This window comes from Salvelinus namaycush, chromosome 1 (genome assembly GCF_016432855.1).
Source record: "Salvelinus namaycush isolate Seneca chromosome 1, SaNama_1.0, whole genome shotgun sequence".
Lineage (NCBI taxonomy): Eukaryota > Metazoa > Chordata > Actinopteri > Salmoniformes > Salmonidae > Salvelinus > Salvelinus namaycush.
Window position 1 is genome coordinate 72,530,346 of NC_052307.1, and position 21,765 is coordinate 72,552,110.

Consider the following 21,765-nt stretch of genomic DNA (forward strand, 5'->3'; position numbering starts at 1 on the left):
ATTTAAAACTGAAGCCAGGATTCAATCAAAAGGTGTATTATGAAACAAATATATACAACAAAGTGTGTTGTTGACAATGTGTCTTTCAAAGGTCATTTTCCCCCCCCCGGCGTTCGCTGTCAAGGCTGTGGATGTCGGTGTAAACATCCATCTCAGACGTGATTTAATCCCTGTGTAGAAACACACACGATTGGCCACGGGTAGAAGTGATTTTATTTCCAGTCAGAGACAACTCTGATGATCCAGTCAAACAGTACATGATTCATCTCATCATCAGATCCACAGACCCGTCGTACAGAGCTGTAAAACAATACTAGGGACATTTTATAAAATGTCTTCTCTACAAAGAGCAGATCAAATATTATACATTGACCTAAATAGAAAATAAATATTTTGTTTGGACATTAACCTTCTACAATGACTAGTAACCTTCTAGAGCTCTATTCAGTCTGTAGATTCTGTGATTGGAATGTAAAGGTCATTTCCCCATGGAGCGGCCATACGCAGCGTTTACCATCAATGCAGTCTCTGCTAAAGCAGGAACACAGCCTTTACATTTCAATCACCCTGCAAAACTGAACTTCCGCCACGCGGATTGAATAGAACCCTTCATCTGCAGAGATCGACAACAAAACCGATTTAAAACTGTTCACACTGCTGATATTCATGAGTGATATTTTTTTGACAGTCCAGGTCTCTCTTAATAAACCGCTTAGTTGGTTGGTAACAATCTTTAGCGTTCAAAATAGCAACGTCCGTTTCATGTTTGCATAGTAGCGCTATTCTGCGATTGGTGCTCTCAGCTGTCAATCATTGAAGTGGCCAGCTCTCATTGGACCCTTCTTGACAGAGGTCCTCTTCTAGCCAATGACATCAGTCTGTTGTTACATTGTAATTTCAGGTCACCGGTGTGCCTCACCGGTCACTCGTAAGATGACTGGTGACGTTTCCGTCTACATTGTAGTCGGCCAGGATAGGTGTTTAACGTATCTGTTAAAAGGGGGGACATTATGATGTCATACAGGTACTTCAAGGATTTCATTCTGAGTTGGAAGTATTTTCCCTGGCGAGAGAGAGATGTTGCTGCGTACTGTAAACCCGGGAGGATTTTCAAGTGTTTACCTGGTCAAGTGGACTCAACGGTTGTTCTCCACTCAGACAACTGAAAGCATTATAATCTATGTTCAGGTGTACACCTCTTCCCCCCCCCCCCCCCCCCCCCACACACATAAAATCCCCAGACATGATGTAAAATGAACTGAAGACAAATACATCGCCAAAGGCTGACCTTGGTATCATCAGTATAACAGGCCGGGTATAAACAGCCATGTCATCATAGCCACCGACGTCCTGCTACTTCAACCACTTATTTTCATCCCCCCCCCCCCCCAAAAACGGTTTTGACTGCAGGTGATGTGCCAACGGAACATTCCTTTGTGCTGCTGAACAATGAACCCAAACGTAGGTTGTTACTCACATAGCACCTTGTATGGAAGAAGAACAGAACACGTGTATATAGATGAACCTAGACATAGGATCATATCTAAAACGTTAGAGGACGTATCAAGTTATCGGAGGTCGGTACGTTGTGTCGGGCCTGACGTCCTTAACGTGGGTTAGAAACCAGAGCTGAACTGGCCTCCGCTTTGGGAAATTACAACTTGTGACTGCTGCAGGGACTCAGTCAGGGTACGGGCTCAATTCCATTTCAAATTGGTCGATTTAGAAAGTTAACCAAATTCCAAAATTGTATGAATCATTCTTACTGAAGCCCAACTCTAGACTCACCTACACATCAATGGTACGAATCATTCTTACTGAAGCCCAACTCTAGACTCACCTACACATCAATGGTATGAATCATTCTTACTGAAGCCCAACTCTAGACTCACCTACACATCAATGGTACGAATCATTCTTACTGAAGCCCAACTCTAGACTCACCTACACATCAATGGTATGAATCATTCTTACTGAAGCCCAACTCTAGACTCACCTACACATCAATGGTATGAATCATTCTTACTGAAGCCCAACTCTAGACTCACCTACACATCAATGGTATGAATCATTCTTACTGAAGCCCAACTCTAGACTCACCTACACATCAATGGTATGAATCATTCTTACTGAAGCCCAACTCTAGACTCACCTACACATCAATGGTACGAATCATTCTTACTGAAGCCCAACTCTAGACTCACCTACACATCAATGGTATGAATCATTCTTACTGAAGCCCAACTCTAGACTCACCTACACATCAATGGTACGAATCCTTCTTACTGAAGCCCAACTCTAGACTCACCTACACATCAATGGTACGAATCCTTCTTACTGAAGCCCAACTCTAGACTCACCTACACATCAATGGTACGAATCATTCTTACTGAAGCCCAACTCTAGACTCACCTACACATCAATGGTATGAATCATTCTTACTGAAGCCCAACTCTAGACTCACCTACACATCAATGGTACGAATCATTCTTACTGAAGCCCAACTCTAGATTTATAGCTCCTAACAGAACTAGACTGAACTAAAATATAAAACGCAACATGCAACACTTTCAAAGGTTTTACTGAGTTACAGTTCATAGAAGGGAATCAGTCAATTCAAATAAAGATCATTAGGCCTCTAATCTATGTATTTCACATGACTGGGCAGCGGCGCAGCCATGGGTGGGCCTGGGAGGGCATAGACCCACCCACTTGCAAGCCAAGTCCACCCACTGGGGAGCCAGGTTCAGCCAATCAGAATAATTTTTTTCCCCACAAAAGGGTTTTATTACAGACAGAAATACTCTTCAGCACCCCCCTCCTCCTCCTCAGACGATCCCGCAGGTGAAGAAGCCGGATGTGGAGGTCCTGGACTGGCGTGGTTACATGTGGTCTGTGGTTGTGAGGCCGGTTGGATGTACTGCCAAAGTCTCTGAAATTATGTTGGAGGCGGCTTACGGTAGAGAAATGAACATTCAATTCTCTGGAAACAGCTCGGTTGGACATTCCTGCAGTCAGCATGCAAATTGCACGCTCCCTCAAAACTTGAGGTATCTGTGGCATTCTGTTGTGTGACAAAACTGCACATTTTAGAGTGGCCTTTAATTGTCCCCAGCACAAGGTGCACTTGTGTAATGATCATGCTGTTTAATCAGCTTCTTGATTTGGGTTATCTTGGCAAAGGATAAACAAATTTGGATGTAAACAAATTTGTGCGCAAAATTTGATTTGAGAGAAATAAGCTTTTTGTGCGTATGGAACATTTCTGGGATCTTTTATTTCAGCTCATGAAACATGGGACCAACACTTTACATGTTGCGTTTATATTTTTGTTCAGTATATACACTGTACCATCGTACCGTTTTGGAAGATTCTTTTTTGGTTCTAAAACACATAAATTAAAATCTAAAAAAGTTTTTTGAAGGGGAACAGACAGTTACCTCAAAACTATTGAACAACCCACCCTTTCCTTGTAAATTCCCTGTCATAACCCCACTATTCACAGTTTATAACACCTGAAGAGAGGCCCACACGTACAGGAAGTACAGAGAATATGAAAGGACATGAAACACGGAACCTACTGTCGTGTAGCAATATTCCCTCCATTTATCAAAAGGGTAACTACATGTTCTTAACAGTACACAGAGGTCCCAAAGGTACTCCAACTTGAAGGTACTTTAAAATGTACTTCACTTTAACTTGAAGGTACTTTAAAAGGTACTTCACTTTAACTGGAAGGTACTTTAAAAGGTACTTCACTTTAACTTGAAGGTACTTTAAAAGGTACTTCACTTTAACTTGAAGGTACTCCAACTTGAAGGTACTTTAAAATGTACTTCACTTTAACTGGAAGGTACTTTAAAATGTACTTCACTTTAACTGGAAGGTACTTTAAAAGGTACTTCACTTTAACTTGAAGGTACTTTAAAAGGTACTTCACTTTAACCTGAAGGTACTTTAAAAGGTACTTCACTTTAACTTGAAGGTACTTTAAAAGGTACTTCACTTTAACCTGAAGGTACTTTAAAAGGTACTTCACTTTAACTTGAAGGTACTTTAAAAGGTACTTCACTTTAACTTGAAGGTACTTTAAAAGGTACTTCACTTTAACTTGAAGGTACTTTAAAAGGTACTTCACTTTAACTTGAAGGTACTTTAAAAGGTACTCCAACTTTAACTCGAAGGTACTTTAAAAGGTACTTCCACTTTAATGATATTAATACTGATATCTGAGGAGCCGATTCATACAGCATGTTGTGCCAAAGATGTCAAAGTCAGTTTTACAATCGCACATTACTTTAAAAACAGAGGTCAATCAGTTTTGTAAACGTCAAAGTATTTGACTCAGTATGGGTATTTCTGTAATAGATATTTATAAACGAATCAATCCATACTCGGGATACGTCTTGTCAACAACAACATTTGTTGTGAAGTGCAGCGGGAAATGAAGTATTTAACGCAACATTTTGGCAGTTTTAAAGCGACTTTAGTTGTTTTGAGTGAATCTTTGAATGCCCTCACTGATACAATACTTCAAACCAGCTTAGTTCAGTTTACGATGGACATCAGTGTGGTACAGTAACAGGGACAGTTACACTCCTCACTGTAAATACTACTAGAACTTTCTAACAGACATCAACCACAGGAGGAGAGGAATGGATGTTTCACCCTGACATGAAGCCAGTACATCAATCAACCACAGGAGGAGAGGAATGGATGTTTCACCCTGACATGAAGCCAGTACATCCATCAACCACAGGAGGAGAGGAATTGGATGTTTCACCTGACATGAAGCCAGTACATCCATCAACCACAGGAGGAGAGGAATGGATGTTTCACCTGACATGAAGCCAGTACATCCATCAACCACAGGAGAGGAATGGATGTTTCACCTGACATGAAGCCAGTACATCCATCAACCACAGGAGGAGAGGAATGGATGTTTCACCCTGACATGAAGCCAGTACATCCATCAACCACAGGAGGAGAGGAATGGATGTTTCACCCTGACATGAAGCCAGTACATCCATCAACCACAGGAGGAGAGGAATGGATGTTTCACCCTGACATGAAGCCAGTACATCCATCAACCACAGGAGGAGAGGAATGGATGTTTCACCTGACATGAAGCCAGTACATCCATCAACCACAGGAGGAGAGGAATGGATGTTTCACCTGACATGAAGCCAGTACATCCATCAACCACAGGAGAGGAATGGATGTTTCACCCTGACATGAAGCCAGTACATCCATCAACCACAGGAGGAGAGGAATGGATGTTTCACCCTGACATGAAGCCAGTACATCCATCAACCACAGGAGGAGAGGAATGGATGTTTCACCTGACATGAAGCCAGTACATCCATCAACCACAGGAGGGGAGGAATGGATGTTTCACCTAACATGAAGCCAGTACATCCATAAATCACAGGAGGAGAGGAATGGATGTTTCACCCTGACATGAAGCCAGTACATCAATCAACCACAGGAGGAGAGGAATGGATGTTTCACCTGACATGAAGCCAGTACATCCATCAACCACAGGAGGAGAGGAATGGATGTTTCACCCTGACATGAAGCCAGTACATCCAGCTAAACAAATAAAACAGACTAAAATAAATAAAAGTCTTACTTTGTATAAATAGAATTCAAGTTAAGTAAAATATTGCTGATATTAGTCTCTATAATTTGACTATATAATACAAATGTTGTTTTATAAAAGGTCCCTACTACTACTGTCGTATATAAAGTACATTTTGTATTTTATGTAACAATTTGTACAAGATTTCTTAAAAACATAAGTACCCCGAAATAGAACACGTCAAAATGTGTGAAACCGTTGTTACGTTAATGAGTATAATCTCCATCCATCCAGAGGGGTACGTCCAGAACCTATAACAACCAGGTGATGAGATGGGATTTTATAAACATCCCTTTTGTGAGACTAGTCAAGACTACATAATAACACCCTGGTCGGCCAGCTCCGTTAGTCTCTGGTCAGCCCCGTCACGTCTCTCACAGGTGACGGACACGACCCAAAACATCACCGTGTCATCACACATTCTGTAAGTCTTTCTAAAGGGATTCCTGAGCTCGTCTTTAAAGCAATCCTCAGTCCTCTTTGGGAAAGCCACCGTTGTAATACATGGATTTTATACAGCGCTTTTCATGGACACAAAGATCTCTTGAACCCTACCCACGTGTGCTACCCACGGCTGTGCTATGCTGAGTGACGGAGGTGACTGGCCCGGGTGGAGGCTGAAGTGTCTGTCGGAGGTGACACGTCAGGGGTAAAGGGGTCAGAGTTCAGAGGTAGGGCTCTCCGAAGGTCTTGCGACACTCCATGACCCCAGCGCTGGGCGGACGGTCGCAGTTGTGCGTCAGCTTCACCAGGTTGGGGCTGAGGTGGTCGTACGCCATCTTGTATTCACGGTCAAAAGCGTCTGGAGGGAGGAGAAAGAGTGAGACGAGATTAACACATCGATGTTTAACACTGATTTAAATGTCATTTAAACTGAAGACCTTCTCGTGAAAACGCTGCAGTACACTACAGGAGCATTCAACAGTGTATGGATTGACCTCTAGATGACACCTGAAGAGCAGTTGGCTGTGAGTACACTACAGGAGCATTCAACAGTGTACGAGGTGACCTCTAGATGACACCTGAAGAGCAGTTGGCTGTGAGTACACTACAGGAGCATTCAACAGTGTATGGGGTGACCTCTAGATGACACCTGAAGAGCAGTTGGCTGTGAGTACACTACAGGAGCATTCAACAGTGTACGAGGTGACCTCTAGATGACACCTGAAGAGCAGTTGGCTGTGAGTACACTACAGGAGCATTCAACAGCGTACAAGGTGACCTCTATGGGTTGAGACACTGCAGGACTTCTGAAACTACTAGGACAATGAAATACAGACTTACCGATGTCAATGTTGTCCTTTCCCAGAGCCACCAGACACAGGAAGAGGATGTCTCTGTACAGACTCCTGCAGAGGGAAGCGCACAGGGATGTGAGATGGTACAGAGGACATTTAGCAGACTAGTTACAGTAGATAGCATGCCGACCGGCTGTCTTGGACATCAAAGCGGCTCATGATACTTAATGTTGACCTTAACCTTTTTCCAAACCTTGCTATACTTACACCAACTGATTTTAAATCAAATCAGATGTTATTGGTCACATACACATGGTCAGCATATGTTATTGGTCACATACACATGGTTAGCAGATGTTATTGGTCACATACACATGGTTAACAGATGTTATTGATCACATACACATGGTCAGCATATGTTATTGGTCACATACACATGGTTAGCAGATGTTATTGGTCACATACACATGGTTAGCAGATGTTATTGGTCACATACACATGGTTAGTAGATGTTATTGGTCACATACACATGGTTAACAGATGTTATTGGTCACATACACATGGTCAGCAGATGTTATTGGTCACATACACATGGTTAGCAGATGTTATTGGTCACATACACATGGTTAACAGATGTTATTGGTCACATACACATGGTTAACAGATGTTATTGGTCACATACACATGGTTAACAGATGTTATTGGTCATATACACATGGTTAGCAGATGTTATTGGTCACATACACATGGTTAACAGATGTTATTGGTCACATACACATGGTCAGCAGATGTTATTGGTCACATACACATGGTTAGCAGATGTTATTGGTCACATACACATGGTTAACAGATGTTATTGGTCACATACACATGGTCAGCAGATGTTATTGGTCACATACACATGGTTAGCAGATGTTATTGGTCACATACACATGGTTAACAGATGTTATTGGTCACATACACATGGTTAACAGATGTTATTGGTCATATACACATGGTTATCAGATGTTATTGGTCACATACACATGGTTAACAGATGTTATTGGTCACATACACATGGTTAACAGATGTTATTGGTCATATACACATGGTTAGCAGATGTTATTGGTCACATACACATGGTTAACAGATGTTATTGGTCACATACACATGGTTAGCAGATGTTATTGGTCACATACACATGGTTATCAGATGTTATTGGTCACATACACATGGTCAGCAGATGTTATTGGTCACATACACATGGTTAGCAGATGTTATTGGTCACATACACATGGTTAACAGATGTTATTGGTCACATACACATGGTTAACAGATGTTATTGGTCACATACACATGGTTAACAGATGTTATTGGTCATATACACATGGTTAGCAGATGTTATTGGTCACATACACATGGTTAACAGATGTTATTGGTCACATACACATGGTTAACAGATGTTATTGGTCACATACACATGGTTAACAGATGTTATTGGTCATATACACATGGTTAGCAGATGTTATTGGTCACATACACATGGTCAGCAGATGTTATTGGTCACATACACATGGTTAGCAGATGTTATTGGTCACATACACATGGTTAACAGATGTTATTGGTCACATACACATGGTTAACAGATGTTATTGGTCACATACACATGGTTAACAGATGTTATTGGTCATATACACATGGTTAGCAGATGTTATTGGTCACATACACATGGTTAACAGATGTTAATGCGAGTGTAGTGAAATGCTTGTGTTTCTAGTTCCGACAGTGTAGTAAAATCTAACAGTTCCCTAACAACTACCTAAAACACACAAATCTAAAAGGGGTGAATGAGAACATGTACAGTTGAAGTCGGAAGTTTACATACACCTCAGCCAAATACATTTAAACTCAGTTTTTCACAATTCCTGACATTTAATCCAAGTAAAAATTCCCTATCTTAGGCCAGTTAGGATCACCACTTTATTTTAAGAATGTGAAATGTCAGAATAATAGTAGAGAGAATTATTTATTTCAGCTTTTATTTCTTTCATCACATTCCCAGTGGGTCAGACGTTTTCATACACTCAATTAGTATTTGGTAGCATTGCCTCTAAATTGTTTAACTTGGGTCAAACGTTTCAGGTAGCCTTCCACAAGCTTCCCACAATAAGTTGGGTGAATTTTGGCCCGTTTCTCCTGACAGAAATGGTGTAACTGAGTCAGGTTTGTAGGCCTCCTTGCTCGCTTTTTCAGTTCCGCCCACAAATTTTCGATGGGATTGAGGTCAGGGCTTTGTGATGGCCACTCCAATACCTTAACTTTGTTGTCCTTAAGCCATTTTGTCACAACTTTGGAAGTATGCTTGGGGTCATTGTCCATTTGGAAGACCCATTTGCAACCAAGCTTTAACTTCCTGACTGATGTCTTGAGATGTTGCTTCAATATATCCACATAATTCTCCTGCCTCATGATGCCATCTATTTTGTGAAGTGCACCAGTCCCTCCTGCAGCAAAGCACCCCCACAACATGATGCTGCCCCCCCTGTGCTTCACGGTTGGGATGGTGTTCTTTGGCTTGCAAGCCTCCCCCTTTTTCCACCAAACATAACAATGGTCATTATGGCAAAACAGTTATATTTTTGTTTCATCAGACCAGAGGACGTTTCTCCAAAAAGTACGATCTTTGTCCCCATGTGCAGTTTCAAACCGTAGTCTGGCTTTTTTATGGCGGTTTTAGAGCAGTGGCTTCTTCCTTGCTGAGCGGCCTTTCAGGCTATGTCGATATAGGACTCATTTTACTGTGGATATAGATACTTTTGTACCTGTTTCCTCCAGCATCTTCACAAGGTCCTTTGCTGTTGTTCTGTGATTGATTTGCACTTTTCGCACCACAGTACGTTCATCTCTAGGAGACAGAACGCGTCTCCTTCCTGAGCGGTATGACGGCTGCGTGGTCCCATGGTGTTTCTACTTGCGTACTATTGTTTGTATAGATGAACGTGGTACCTTCAGGCGTTTGGAAATTGCTCCCAAGGATGAACCAGACTTGTGGAGGTCTACAATTTTTTTTCTGAGGTCTTGGCTGATTTCTTATGATTTTCCCATGATGCAAACAGCAAAGAGGCACTGCTTTTGAAGGTAGGCCTTGAAATACATCCACAGGTACACACTCCAACACCTCCAATTAGCCTAAGAGAAGCTTCTAAAGCCATGGCATAAATTTCTGGAATTTTCCAAGCTGTTTAAAGGCACAGTCAACTTAGTGTATGTAAATGTCTGACCCACTGGAATTGTGATACAGTGAATTATAAGTGAAATAATCTGTCTGTAAACAATTGTTGGAAAAATTACTTGTGTCGTGCACAAAGTAGATGTCCTAACCGACAAGACAAAACTATAGTTTGTTAACAAGAAATTTGTGGAATTTGTGGTTGAAAAACGAGTTTCAATGACTCCAACCTAGGTGTATGTAAACTTCTGACTTCAACTGTACATGTAAATATATGGATGAGCGATGGCCGAGTGGCATTTAGTGACGCGTTCTGAATGTTGCAGATAGATAGAAATAGGACGAATAGAGCTGATGATTCTTTATCCTGGCAGACAATCGTGTCTGTTCTACATGACACATTTCTATCTGAATGTTTCAGGAGCGTTACATCCTCCTGAACATGCCCCTGGACAATGGCCTTATCAATGTGTAACCCCTGACCTTTGCCTCTTGACCCCCAGGCTCTGCCCCAGCAGCTGTAGGAGCTGTCCCATTGGTCGAGAGACGTCGTTCCTCTGGATGCTCTTGACCACGCTGTGGAGTAGCTCCTCCCCAAACGGACGCTCCGCCTCGCTCACAGGACCACACAACGGGTAGCCCACACCTGGAGGCAGGGGTCAGGGGTCAGAAAGATGGATATGTAGGCTACACAAATACACACTTCATATATAACAAACGTGTCCACGTGCACACACACACGTAGGTATGCAAGACCGATCACACACACACACAGTAAACCACAGATGCTAACCCATTCTCAAATACAGGAGTGTATAATACAGGAGTGTATTTGAGATCCAACTAGACGAAGACACACATTAAAATGTTGGAAGAACTGAAGAAAATGAATCACTGGAAACAACATTATTTAGACAATTCAATCAAAGAATTATCAAGACTGTCAGGCAAGTGGAAAACAGCAATACAGCGATGCATTTCAACCACATAAAGATACTGAGGACAGAGAAAATGAAACGGGTTTTCCAAAAATGACTACAAGGAGAACAAACAGAGTGCAGCAAAGCAGAGAAGAGCAGACAGGACACACAGAGACAAAGGAGAGGACTCAGCTGTCGGACACACAGAGACAAAGGAGAGGACTCAGCTGTCGAGTCCTAAAGAGAACACTCACTGTCTAACAACAGAGCACAATTAAGCCCTGAAAGACAGAGAGCAGAGAGCACAACAGACCCCTGTTAGCTACATTACAGTACACAGAGATACAAAATGGCTGCCACATAGCTGTCCGTGGTTCAGAGCTCTTCCATCTGCCAAAGTTAGGCTACAAAAAGGCTACAAGAGATCCACAATTCATACAGATATGCTCTTCTTAAAACCACCGTAAAATATAGACTTCTGGCTTTATCTGTTCCTTGATAAAACAAGGTGCTGAGACGGTTTCAGGACCTGCTGTAGACTGGGACTTAATGCATTTCACTGAGACGGCTTCAGGACCTGCTGTAGACTGTGACTTAATGCATTTCACTGAGACGGTTCCAGGACCTGCTGTAGACTGGGACTTAATGCATTTCACTGAGACGGTTCCAGGACCTGCTGTAGACTGGGACTTAATGCATTTCACTGAGACGGTTCCAGGACCTGCTGTAGAGTACGACTTAATGCATTTCACTGAGACAGTTTCAGGACCTGCTGTAGACTGTGACTTAATGCATTTCACTGAGACAGTTTCAGGACCTGCTGTAGACTGTGACTTAATGCATTTCACTGAGACGGTTTCAGGACCTGCTGTAGAGTACGACTTAATGCATTTCACTGAGACGGTTCCAGGACCTGCTGTAGACTGGGACTTAATGCATTTCACTGAGACGGTTTCAGGACCTGCTGTAGAGTACGACTTAATGCATTTCACTGAGACAGTTTCAGGACCTGCTGTAGACTGTGACTTAATGCATTTCACTGAGACGGTTCCAGTCCCTGCTGTAGAGTATGACTTAATGCATTTCACTGAGACGGTTCCAGGACCTGCTGTAGACTGGGACTTAATGCATTTCACTGAGACGGTTTCAGGACCCGCTGTAGACTGTGACTTAATGCATTTCACTGAGCCGGTTTCAGGACCCGCTGTAGACTGTGACTTAATGCATTTCACTGAGACGGTTTCAGGACCCGCTGTAGACTGTGACTTAATGCATTTCACTGAGACGGTTTCAGGACCCGCTGTAGACTGTGACTTAATGCATTTCACTGAGACGGTTTCAGGACCCGCTGTAGACTGTGACCTAATGCATTTCACTGAGACGGTTTCAGGACCTGCTGTAGACTGTGACTTAATGCATTTCACTGAGACGGCTTCAGGACCTGCTGTAGACTGTGACTTAATGCATTTCACTGAGCCGGTTTCAGGACCTGCTGTAGACTGTGACTTAATGCATTTCACTAAGACGGTTTCAGGACCTGCTGTAGACTGTGACTTAATGCATTTCACTGAGACGGTTTCAGGACCTGCTGTAGACTGTGACTTAATGCATTTCACTGAGACGGTTTCAGGACCTGCTGTAGACTGTGACTTAATGCATTTCACTGAGACGGTTTCAGGACCCGCTGTAGACTGTGACTTAATGCATTTCACTGAGCCGGTTTCAGGACCTGCTGTAGACTGTGACTTAATGCATTTCACTGAGACGGTTTCAGGACCCGCTGTAGACTGTGACTTAATGCATTTCACTGAGACGGTTTCAGTCCCTGCTGTAGACTGTGACTTAATGCATTTCACTGAGACGGTTTCAGGACCTGCTGTAGACTGGGACTTAATGCATTTCACTGAGACGGTTCCAGGACCTGCTGTAGACTGGGACTTAATGCATTTCACTGAGACGGTTCCAGGACCTGCTGTAGAGTACGACTTAATGCATTTCACTGAGACAGTTTCAGGACCTGCTGTAGACTGTGACTTAATGCATTTCACTGAGACAGTTTCAGGACCTGCTGTAGACTGTGACTTAATGCATTTCACTGAGACGGTTTCAGGACCTGCTGTAGAGTACGACTTAATGCATTTCACTGAGACGGTTCCAGGACCTGCTGTAGACTGGGACTTAATGCATTTCACTGAGACGGTTTCAGGACCTGCTGTAGAGTACGACTTAATGCATTTCACTGAGACAGTTTCAGGACCTGCTGTAGACTGTGACTTAATGCATTTCACTGAGACGGTTCCAGTCCCTGCTGTAGAGTATGACTTAATGCATTTCACTGAGACGGTTCCAGGACCTGCTGTAGACTGGGACTTAATGCATTTCACTGAGACGGTTTCAGGACCCGCTGTAGACTGTGACTTAATGCATTTCACTGAGCCGGTTTCAGGACCCGCTGTAGACTGTGACTTAATGCATTTCACTGAGACGGTTTCAGGACCCGCTGTAGACTGTGACTTAATGCATTTCACTGAGACGGTTTCAGGACCCGCTGTAGACTGTGACTTAATGCATTTCACTGAGACGGTTTCAGGACCCGCTGTAGACTGTGACCTAATGCATTTCACTGAGACGGTTTCAGGACCCGCTGTAGACTGTGACTTAATGCATTTCACTGAGACGGCTTCAGGACCTGCTGTAGACTGTGACTTAATGCATTTCACTGAGCCGGTTTCAGGACCTGCTGTAGACTGTGACTTAATGCATTTCACTAAGACGGTTTCAGGACCTGCTGTAGACTGTGACTTAATGCATTTCACTGAGACGGTTTCAGGACCTGCTGTAGACTGTGACTTAATGCATTTCACTGAGACGGTTTCAGGACCTGCTGTAGACTGTGACTTAATGCATTTCACTGAGACGGTTTCAGGACCCGCTGTAGACTGTGACTTAATGCATTTCACTGAGCCGGTTTCAGGACCTGCTGTAGACTGTGACTTAATGCATTTCACTGAGACGGTTTCAGGACCCGCTGTAGACTGTGACTTAATGCATTTCACTGAGACGGTTTCAGTCCCTGCTGTAGACTGTGACTTAATGCATTTCACTGAGACGGCTTCAGGCCCTGCTGTAGACTGTGACTTAATGCATTTCACTGAGACGGTTTCAGGACCTGCTGTAGACTGTGACTTAATGCATTTCACTGAGCCGGTTTCAGGACCTGCTGTAGACTGTGACTTAATGCATTTCACTGAGCCGGTTTCAGGACCTGCTGTAGACTGTGACTTAATGCATTTCACTGAGACGGTTTCAGGACCTGCTGTAGACTGTGACTTAATGCATTTCACTGAGACGGTTTCAGGACCTGCTGTAGACTGTGACTTAATGCATTTCACTAAGACGGTTTCAGGACCTGCTGTAGACTGTGACTTAATGCATTTCACTGAGACGGTTTCAGGACCTGCTGTAGACTGTGACTTAATGCATTTCACTGAGACGGTTTCAGGACCTGCTGTAGACTGTGACTTAATGCATTTCACTAAGACGGTTTCAGGACCTGCTGTAGACTGTGACTTAATGCATTTCACTAAGACGGTTTCAGGACCTGCTGTAGACTGTGACTTAATGCATTTCACTGAGCCGGTTTCAGGACCTGCTGTAGACTGTGACTTAATGCATTTCACTGAGACGGTTTCAGGACCTGCTGTAGACTGTGACTTAATGCATTTCACTGAGACGGCTTCAGGACCCGCTGTAGACTGTGACCTACTCTGTGTGTTCCACAGGATGTAGAACGGCTGGATGAGGTCCCGGTGCAGCTTGAGGTTGTCCCATAAGATCTGGACCAACACATGTTTACTGTCCTCTGACATCCAGTGGCGAGGGACCTGGGGAAGGACAGGGACAGATATGAGACACACACACACACTAGCTCAATGACAATATATCTGGAGGGAGACGTATAGACAGGGAATAAGGGGTGAGGTGTATAGACAGGGAATAAGGGGTGAGGTGTATAGACAGGGAATAAGGGGTGAGGTGTATAGACAGGGAATAAGGGGTGAGGTGTATAGACAGGGAATAAGGGGTGAGGTGTATAGACAGGGAATAAGGGGTGAAGTGTATAGACAGGGAATAAGGGGTGAGGTGTATAGACAGGGAATAAGGGGTGAGGTGTATAGACAGGGAATAAGGGGTGAGGTGTATAGACAGGGAATAAGGGGTGAGATGTATAGACAAGGAATAAGGGGTGAGATGTATAGACAGGGAATAAGGGGTGAGATGTATAGACAGGGAATAAGGGGTGAGATGTATAGACAGGGAATAAGGGGTGAGATGTATAGACAGGGAATAAGGGGTGAGATGTATAGACAGGGAATAAGGGGTGAGGTGTATAGACAGGGAATAAGGGGTGAGGTGTATAGACAGGGAATAAGGGGTGAGATGTATAGACAGGGAATAAGGGGTGAGGTGTATAGACAGGGAATAAGGGGTGAGATGTATAGACAGGGAATAAGGGGTGAGATGTATAGACAGGGAATAAGGGGTGAGGTGTATAGACAGGGAATAAGGGGTGAGGTGTATAGACAGGGAATAAGGGGTGAGATGTATAGACAGGGAATAAGGGGTGAGGTGTATAGACAGGGAATAAGGGGTGAGATGTATAGACAGGGAATAAGGGGTGAGATGTATAGACAGGGAATAAGGGGTGAGGTGTATAGACAGGGAATAAGGGGTGAGGTGTAGACAGGGAATAAGGGGTGAGATGTATAGACAGGGAATAAGGGGTGAGGTGTATAGACAGGGAATAAGGGGTGAGATGTATAGACAGGGAATAAGGGGTGAGATGTATAGACAGGGAATAAGGGGTGAGGTGTATAGACAGGGAATAAGGGGTGAGATGTATAGACAGGGAATAAGGGGTGAGGTGTATAGACAGGGAATAAGGGGTGAGATGTATAGACAGGGAATAAGGGGTGAGGTGTATAGACAGGGAATAAGGGGTGAGATGTATAGACAGGGAATAAGGGGTGAGGTGTATAGACAGGGAATAAGGGGTGAGGTGTAGACAGGGAATAAGGGGTGAGATGTATAGACAGGGAATAAGGGGTGAGATGTATAGACAGGGAATAAGGGGTGAGATGTATAGACAGGGAATAAGGGGTGAGATGTATAGACAGGGAATAAGGGGTGAGGTGTATAGACAGGGAATAAGGGGTGAGATGTATAGACAGGGAATAAGGGGTGAGATGTATAGACAGGGAATAAGGGGTGAGATGTATAGACAGGGAATGTATAGACAGTGGTCCCTACCGTAGATCCCCTGTTACAGTGCTCGGAGGTCAGTATGAGTCCAGGCAGGTTGCTGGGCAGGTCCAGACGTCTGAAGGACCAAACCAGGTTCCAGTAGATGATAGGATGGTGGTCCACCACGGCTGACACTGTGATAACAGGGTCTCCCTCGTTCTCCAGCAGGGACTCCAGCTCCTTCCACAGCACCAGGGGACTCAGGTAGGGTACTGTGACTGGTTCTGGGTGGTGGAGACGCCACTCCATATCAACACTCAGGGGGTCCTGGGGGGGGGGGGGGTTAAGGGTCAGGGGTTAAAGTTGAGAAGGGTCAGGGGTTAAAGTTGAGAAGTTAGGGATCAGGGGTTAAAGTTGAGAAGTTAGGCTGTGGGTGGTCCTCGACCACTACAGATATATAATGATAATCAAGTAAGAATGTATGTGTTTGTGTGTGTGTTTTGGGGGTCTGTCTCACGCTGGCTTCGTTGAGTCGGCTGGGCAGGCTGCCTGAAGTGGGTACATTGTGGTTGAGTCGAGTTGGTTCCTCCATGGGGTCAAATGCACTGACACTCCGCACCATAGCTGACCCCGGGGACAGGGCCCCCTGGCGCCGCTCTGTAGGGATCTCTATACACTGGGCCCTGGACGACGACAGCCTGGGGATGGACACACACACACACACACACAGACAGACACAGACACAGACACAGACACAGACACACACACACACACACAGATCGGTGTTAGGACCAGGAGGAGCTCCTGTTTTCCATTGCAGATAGCATCAGCAGGCGGCTACTTCAAACACATTCTCTAATGAGACGTAATCCAACAGAAACCCCAATGAGGAGGGAGAGAGAGGACACTACACCACCATACTAATATTGACTAATAATCTCAGGAAACTAACAGAGAGAGAGGACACTACCACCATACTAATATTGTCTAATAATCTCAGGAAACTAACAGAGAGAGAGGACACTACCACTATACTAATATTGACTAATAATCTCAGGAAACTAACAGAGAGAGGACACTACCACCATACTAATATTGACTAATAATCTCAGGAAACTAACAGAGAGAGAGGACACTACCACCATACTAATATTGTCTAATAATCTCAGGAAACTAACAGAGAGAGAGGACACTAGCACTATACTAATATTGACTAATAATCTCAGGTCACTAAGAGAGAGAGAGGACACTACCACTATACTAATATTGACTAATAATCTCAGGAAACTAACAGAGAGAGAGGACACTACCACTATACTAATATTGACGAATAATCTCAGGAAACTAACAGAGAGAGAGGACACTAGCACTATACTAATATTGACTAATAATCTCAGGTCACTAAGAGCGAGAGAGGACACTACCACTATACTAATATTGACTAATAATCTCAGGAAACTAACAGAGAGAGAGGACACTAGCACTATACTAATATTGACTAATAATCTCAGGAAACTAACAGAGAGAGAACACTACCACCATACTAATATTGACTAATAATCTCAGGAAACTAACAGAGAGAGAGGACACTACCACTATACTAATATTGACTAATAATCTCAGGAAACTAACAGAGAGAGGACACTACCACTGTCACGTTCCTGACCTATTTATGTTAGTTGTTATGTGTGTTAGTTGGTCAGGACGTGAGGTTGGGTGGGCATTCTATGTTTTCTGTTTCTGTGTTGGTTTTGGGTTGCCTGGTATGGCTCTTAATTAGAGGCAGGTGTTTGGCGTTCCTCTAATTAAGAGTCATATTTAGGTAGGCGTTGTCACAGTGTTCGTTGTGGGTGATTGTCTTCCGTGTCTGTGTTTGTACACCACGCGGGACTGTTTACGGTTTGTTCGGTTTGTGTAGCCTATGTTCCTATTCGTGCGTTTTCTTGTTTTATGTAAGTACGTCGTCTAGGTCTGTCTACACCGTTTGTTGTTTTTGTTAGTTTAATCAAGTTCGTGTTTCGTTAATAAAATATGTCTTTTCACTACGCTGCGCCTTGGTTCCCTCAATACTCCTCCTCTTCAGATGAAGAGGAGGAGGACCGCCGTTACAGAATCACCCACCAAGAATCCAGAACCAAGCAGCGTAATTTGGAGCAACGGGGAAGTATACAGGACTTGTGGAGTTGGGAGCAAATATTTAACGGAGAAGGACCATGGGCTAAAGTGAATCACCGTCCATGGGAACAGCTGGAGGCAGCTCGGAGAGTGGAGGAAAAGAGAGAGAGGAACCGGAGTTATGAGGGAACGCGTCTTGCACGGAAGCCCAAAAAGCCCGTGAGTAACACCCAAAAATTTCTTGGGGGGGGGCTAAGAGGTAGTGGGCCAAGGGCAGGTAGGAGACCTGCGCCCACTTCCCAGGCTTACCGTGGAGAGCGGGAGTACGGGCAGGCGCCGTGTTACGCAGTAGAGCGCACGGTGTCTCCTGTACGAGTGCATAGCCCAGTGCGGGTTATTCCACCTCCCCGCACTGGTAGGGCTAGATTGGGTATTGAGCCAGGTGTCATGAGGCCGGCTCAACGCGTCTGGTCTCCAGTGCGTCTCCTCGGGCCGGCATACATGGCACCTGCCTTACGCATGGTTTCCCCGGTTCGCCTACATAGCCCGGTGCGGGTTATTCCACCTCCCCGCACTGGTCGGGCAACCAGGAGTATTCAACCAGGTAAGGTTGGGCAGGCTCAATGCTCAAGAGTGCCAGTACGCCTCCACGGTCCGGTATTTCCGGCGCCACCTCCCCGCCCCAGCCTAGTACCTACAGTGCCTACACTACGCACTAGGCTACCAGTGCGTCTCCTGAGCCCTGTTCCTCCTCCACGCACTCTCCCTGTAGTGCGTGTATCTAGCCCGGTGCCTCCAGTTCCGGGCCCACGCACTAAGCTACCAGTGCGTCTCCAGAGCCCTGTACAAACTGTATCTTCTTCCCCTACTAATCCTGATGTGCTTGTCCTCAGCCCGGCGTCACCAGTGCCGGTACCACGCATCAGTTATAGAGTGGGCTTTGAGAATACAGTGTGCCCTGTCCCTGCTCTCCGCACTAGTAGGAAGGTGCTTATCCTTAGCCCGGTGCCTCCAGTTCCGGCACCACGCACCAGGTCTACAGTGCACCGTATCCGGCCAGAGCCATCCGTCTCCCCAGCGCCATCTGAGCCATCCGTCTCCCCAGCGCCATCTGAGCCATCCGTCTCCCCAGCGCCATCTGAGCCATCCGTCTCCCCAGCGCCATCTGAGCCATCCGTCTCCCCAGCGCCGTCTGAGCCATCCGTCTGCCATGAGCCTGCAAAGCCGCCCGTCTGCCATGAGCCTACAGAGCCATCCGCCAGACAGGAGCCGCTAGAGCCGTCAGCCAGACAGGAGCCGCTAGAGCCGCCAACCAGACAGGATCTGCCAGAGCCGCCAACCAGACAGGATCTGCCAGAGCCGCCAACCAGACAGGATCTGCCAGAGCCGCCAGAGAGCCATGAGCAGCCAGAGCCGCCAGAGAGCCATGAGCAGCCAGAGCCGTCAGAGAGCCATGAGCAGCCAGAGCCGTCAGAGAGCCATGAGCAGCCAGAGCCGTCAGAGAGCCATGAGCAGCCAGAGCCGTCAGAGAGCCATGAGCAGCCAGAGCCGTCAGAGAGCCATGAGCAGCCAGAGCCGTCAGAGCGCCATGAGCAGCCAGAGCCGTCAGAGCGCCATGAGCAGCCAGAGCCGTCAGAGCGCCATGAGCGTCGAGAGCCGTCAGCCTGCCATGAGCGTCGAGAGCCGTCAGCCTGCCATGAGCGTCGAGAGCCGTCAGCCTGCCATGAGCGTCGAGAGCCGTCAGCCTGCCATGAGCGTCGAGAGCCGTCAGCCTACCATGAGCGTCGAGAGCCGTCAGCCAGCCATGAGCGTCGAGATTCGTCAGTCAGCCATGAGCTGCCCTTCAGCCTGAAACGGCTAGATACCCAGAACTGCCCATCAGTCCAGAGCTGTCTCTCTGTCCGGAGCTGCCTTTCAGTCCGGAGTTGCCCCTCTATCCTGATCTCCCTCTCTATCTTGATCTACCTCTATATTCTTATCTATCCCTCTGTCTTGATTTATCTCTCTGTCCCGGTGCTGTCGTTATTAGTGATGTTATTAAGAGGATTTTGTGGGGGTAAAAAGAGGGTGGACATTCTTAGAGGGAGGAAGCTAGGATGGATTATGGTGGGGTGGGAACTTCGCCCGGAGCCTGAGCCACCACCGTGGTTAGATGCCCACCCAGACCCTCCCCTAGACTTTGTGCTGGTGCGTCCGGAGTTCGCACCTTGTGGGGGGGGTAATGTCACGTTCCTGACCTATTTATGTTAGTTGTTATGTGTGTTAGTTGGTCAGGACGTGAGGTTGGGTGGGCATTCTATGTTTTCTGTTTCTGTGTTGGTTTTGGGTTGCCTGGTATGGCTCTTAATTAGAGGCAGGTGTTTGGCGTTCCTCTAATTAAGAGTCATATTTAGGTAGGCGTTGTCACAGTGTTCGTTGTGGGTGATTGTCTTCCGTGTCTGTGTTTGTACACCACGCGGGACTGTTTACGGTTTGTTCGGTTTGTGTAGCCTATGTTCCTATTCGTGCGTTTTCTTGTTTTATGTAAGTACGTCGTCTAGGTCTGTCTACACCGTTTGTTGTTTTTGTTAGTTTAATCAAGTTCGTGTTTCGTTAATAAAATATGTCTTTTCACTACGCTGCGCCTTGGTTCCCTCAATACTCCTCCTCTTCAGATGAAGAGGAGGAGGACCGCCGTTACAGAATCACCCACCAAGAATCCAGAACCAAGCAGCGTAATTTGGAGCAACGGGGAAGTATACAGGACTTGTGGAGTTGGGAGCAAATATTTAACGGAGAAGGACCATGGGCTAAAGTGAATCACCGTCCATGGGAACAGCTGGAGGCAGCTCGGAGAGTGGAGGAAAAGAGAGAGAGGAACCGGAGTTATGAGGGAACGCGTCTTGCACGGAAGCCCAAAAAGCCCGTGAGTAACACCCAAAAATTTCTTGGGGGGGGGCTAAGAGGTAGTGGGCCAAGGGCAGGTAGGAGACCTGCGCCCACTTCCCAGGCTTACCGTGGAGAGCGGGAGTACGGGCAGGCGCCGTGTTACGCAGTAGAGCGCACGGTGTCTCCTGTACGAGTGCATAGCCCAGTGCGGGTTATTCCACCTCCCCGCACTGGTAGGGCTAGATTGGGTATTGAGCCAGGTGTCATGAGGCCGGCTCAACGCGTCTGGTCTCCAGTGCGTCTCCTCGGGCCGGCATACATGGCACCTGCCTTACGCATGGTTTCCCCGGTTCGCCTACATAGCCCGGTGCGGGTTATTCCACCTCCCCGCACTGGTCGGGCAACCAGGAGTATTCAACCAGGTAAGGTTGGGCAGGCTCAATGCTCAAGAGTGCCAGTACGCCTCCACGGTCCGGTATTTCCGGCGCCACCTCCCCGCCCCAGCCTAGTACCTACAGTGCCTACACTACG

General features: G+C 45.8%; 1 protein-coding gene across 1 annotated transcript in view; it reads right to left on the reverse strand.

Annotated features, from left to right (window-relative positions):
• Nucleotides 1-3,258: 3,258 nt before the first annotated feature.
• Nucleotides 3,259-21,765, reverse strand: part of LOC120052829 (C-myc promoter-binding protein-like) — a 29,294-nt gene continuing 10,787 nt past the window's right edge. Inside the window, exons 7-12 of the mRNA XM_039000007.1 lie at nucleotides 16,769-16,949; nucleotides 16,318-16,578; nucleotides 14,774-14,891; nucleotides 10,571-10,733; nucleotides 6,926-6,990; nucleotides 3,259-6,443 (exon numbers count right to left, since the gene is read on the reverse strand). Of these exons, the coding sequence (XP_038855935.1) occupies nucleotides 6,307-6,443; nucleotides 6,926-6,990; nucleotides 10,571-10,733; nucleotides 14,774-14,891; nucleotides 16,318-16,578; nucleotides 16,769-16,949 (925 nt within the window). The 3' untranslated portion in view covers nucleotides 3,259-6,306. The remainder of the gene's footprint in view (nucleotides 6,444-6,925; nucleotides 6,991-10,570; nucleotides 10,734-14,773; nucleotides 14,892-16,317; nucleotides 16,579-16,768; nucleotides 16,950-21,765) is intronic.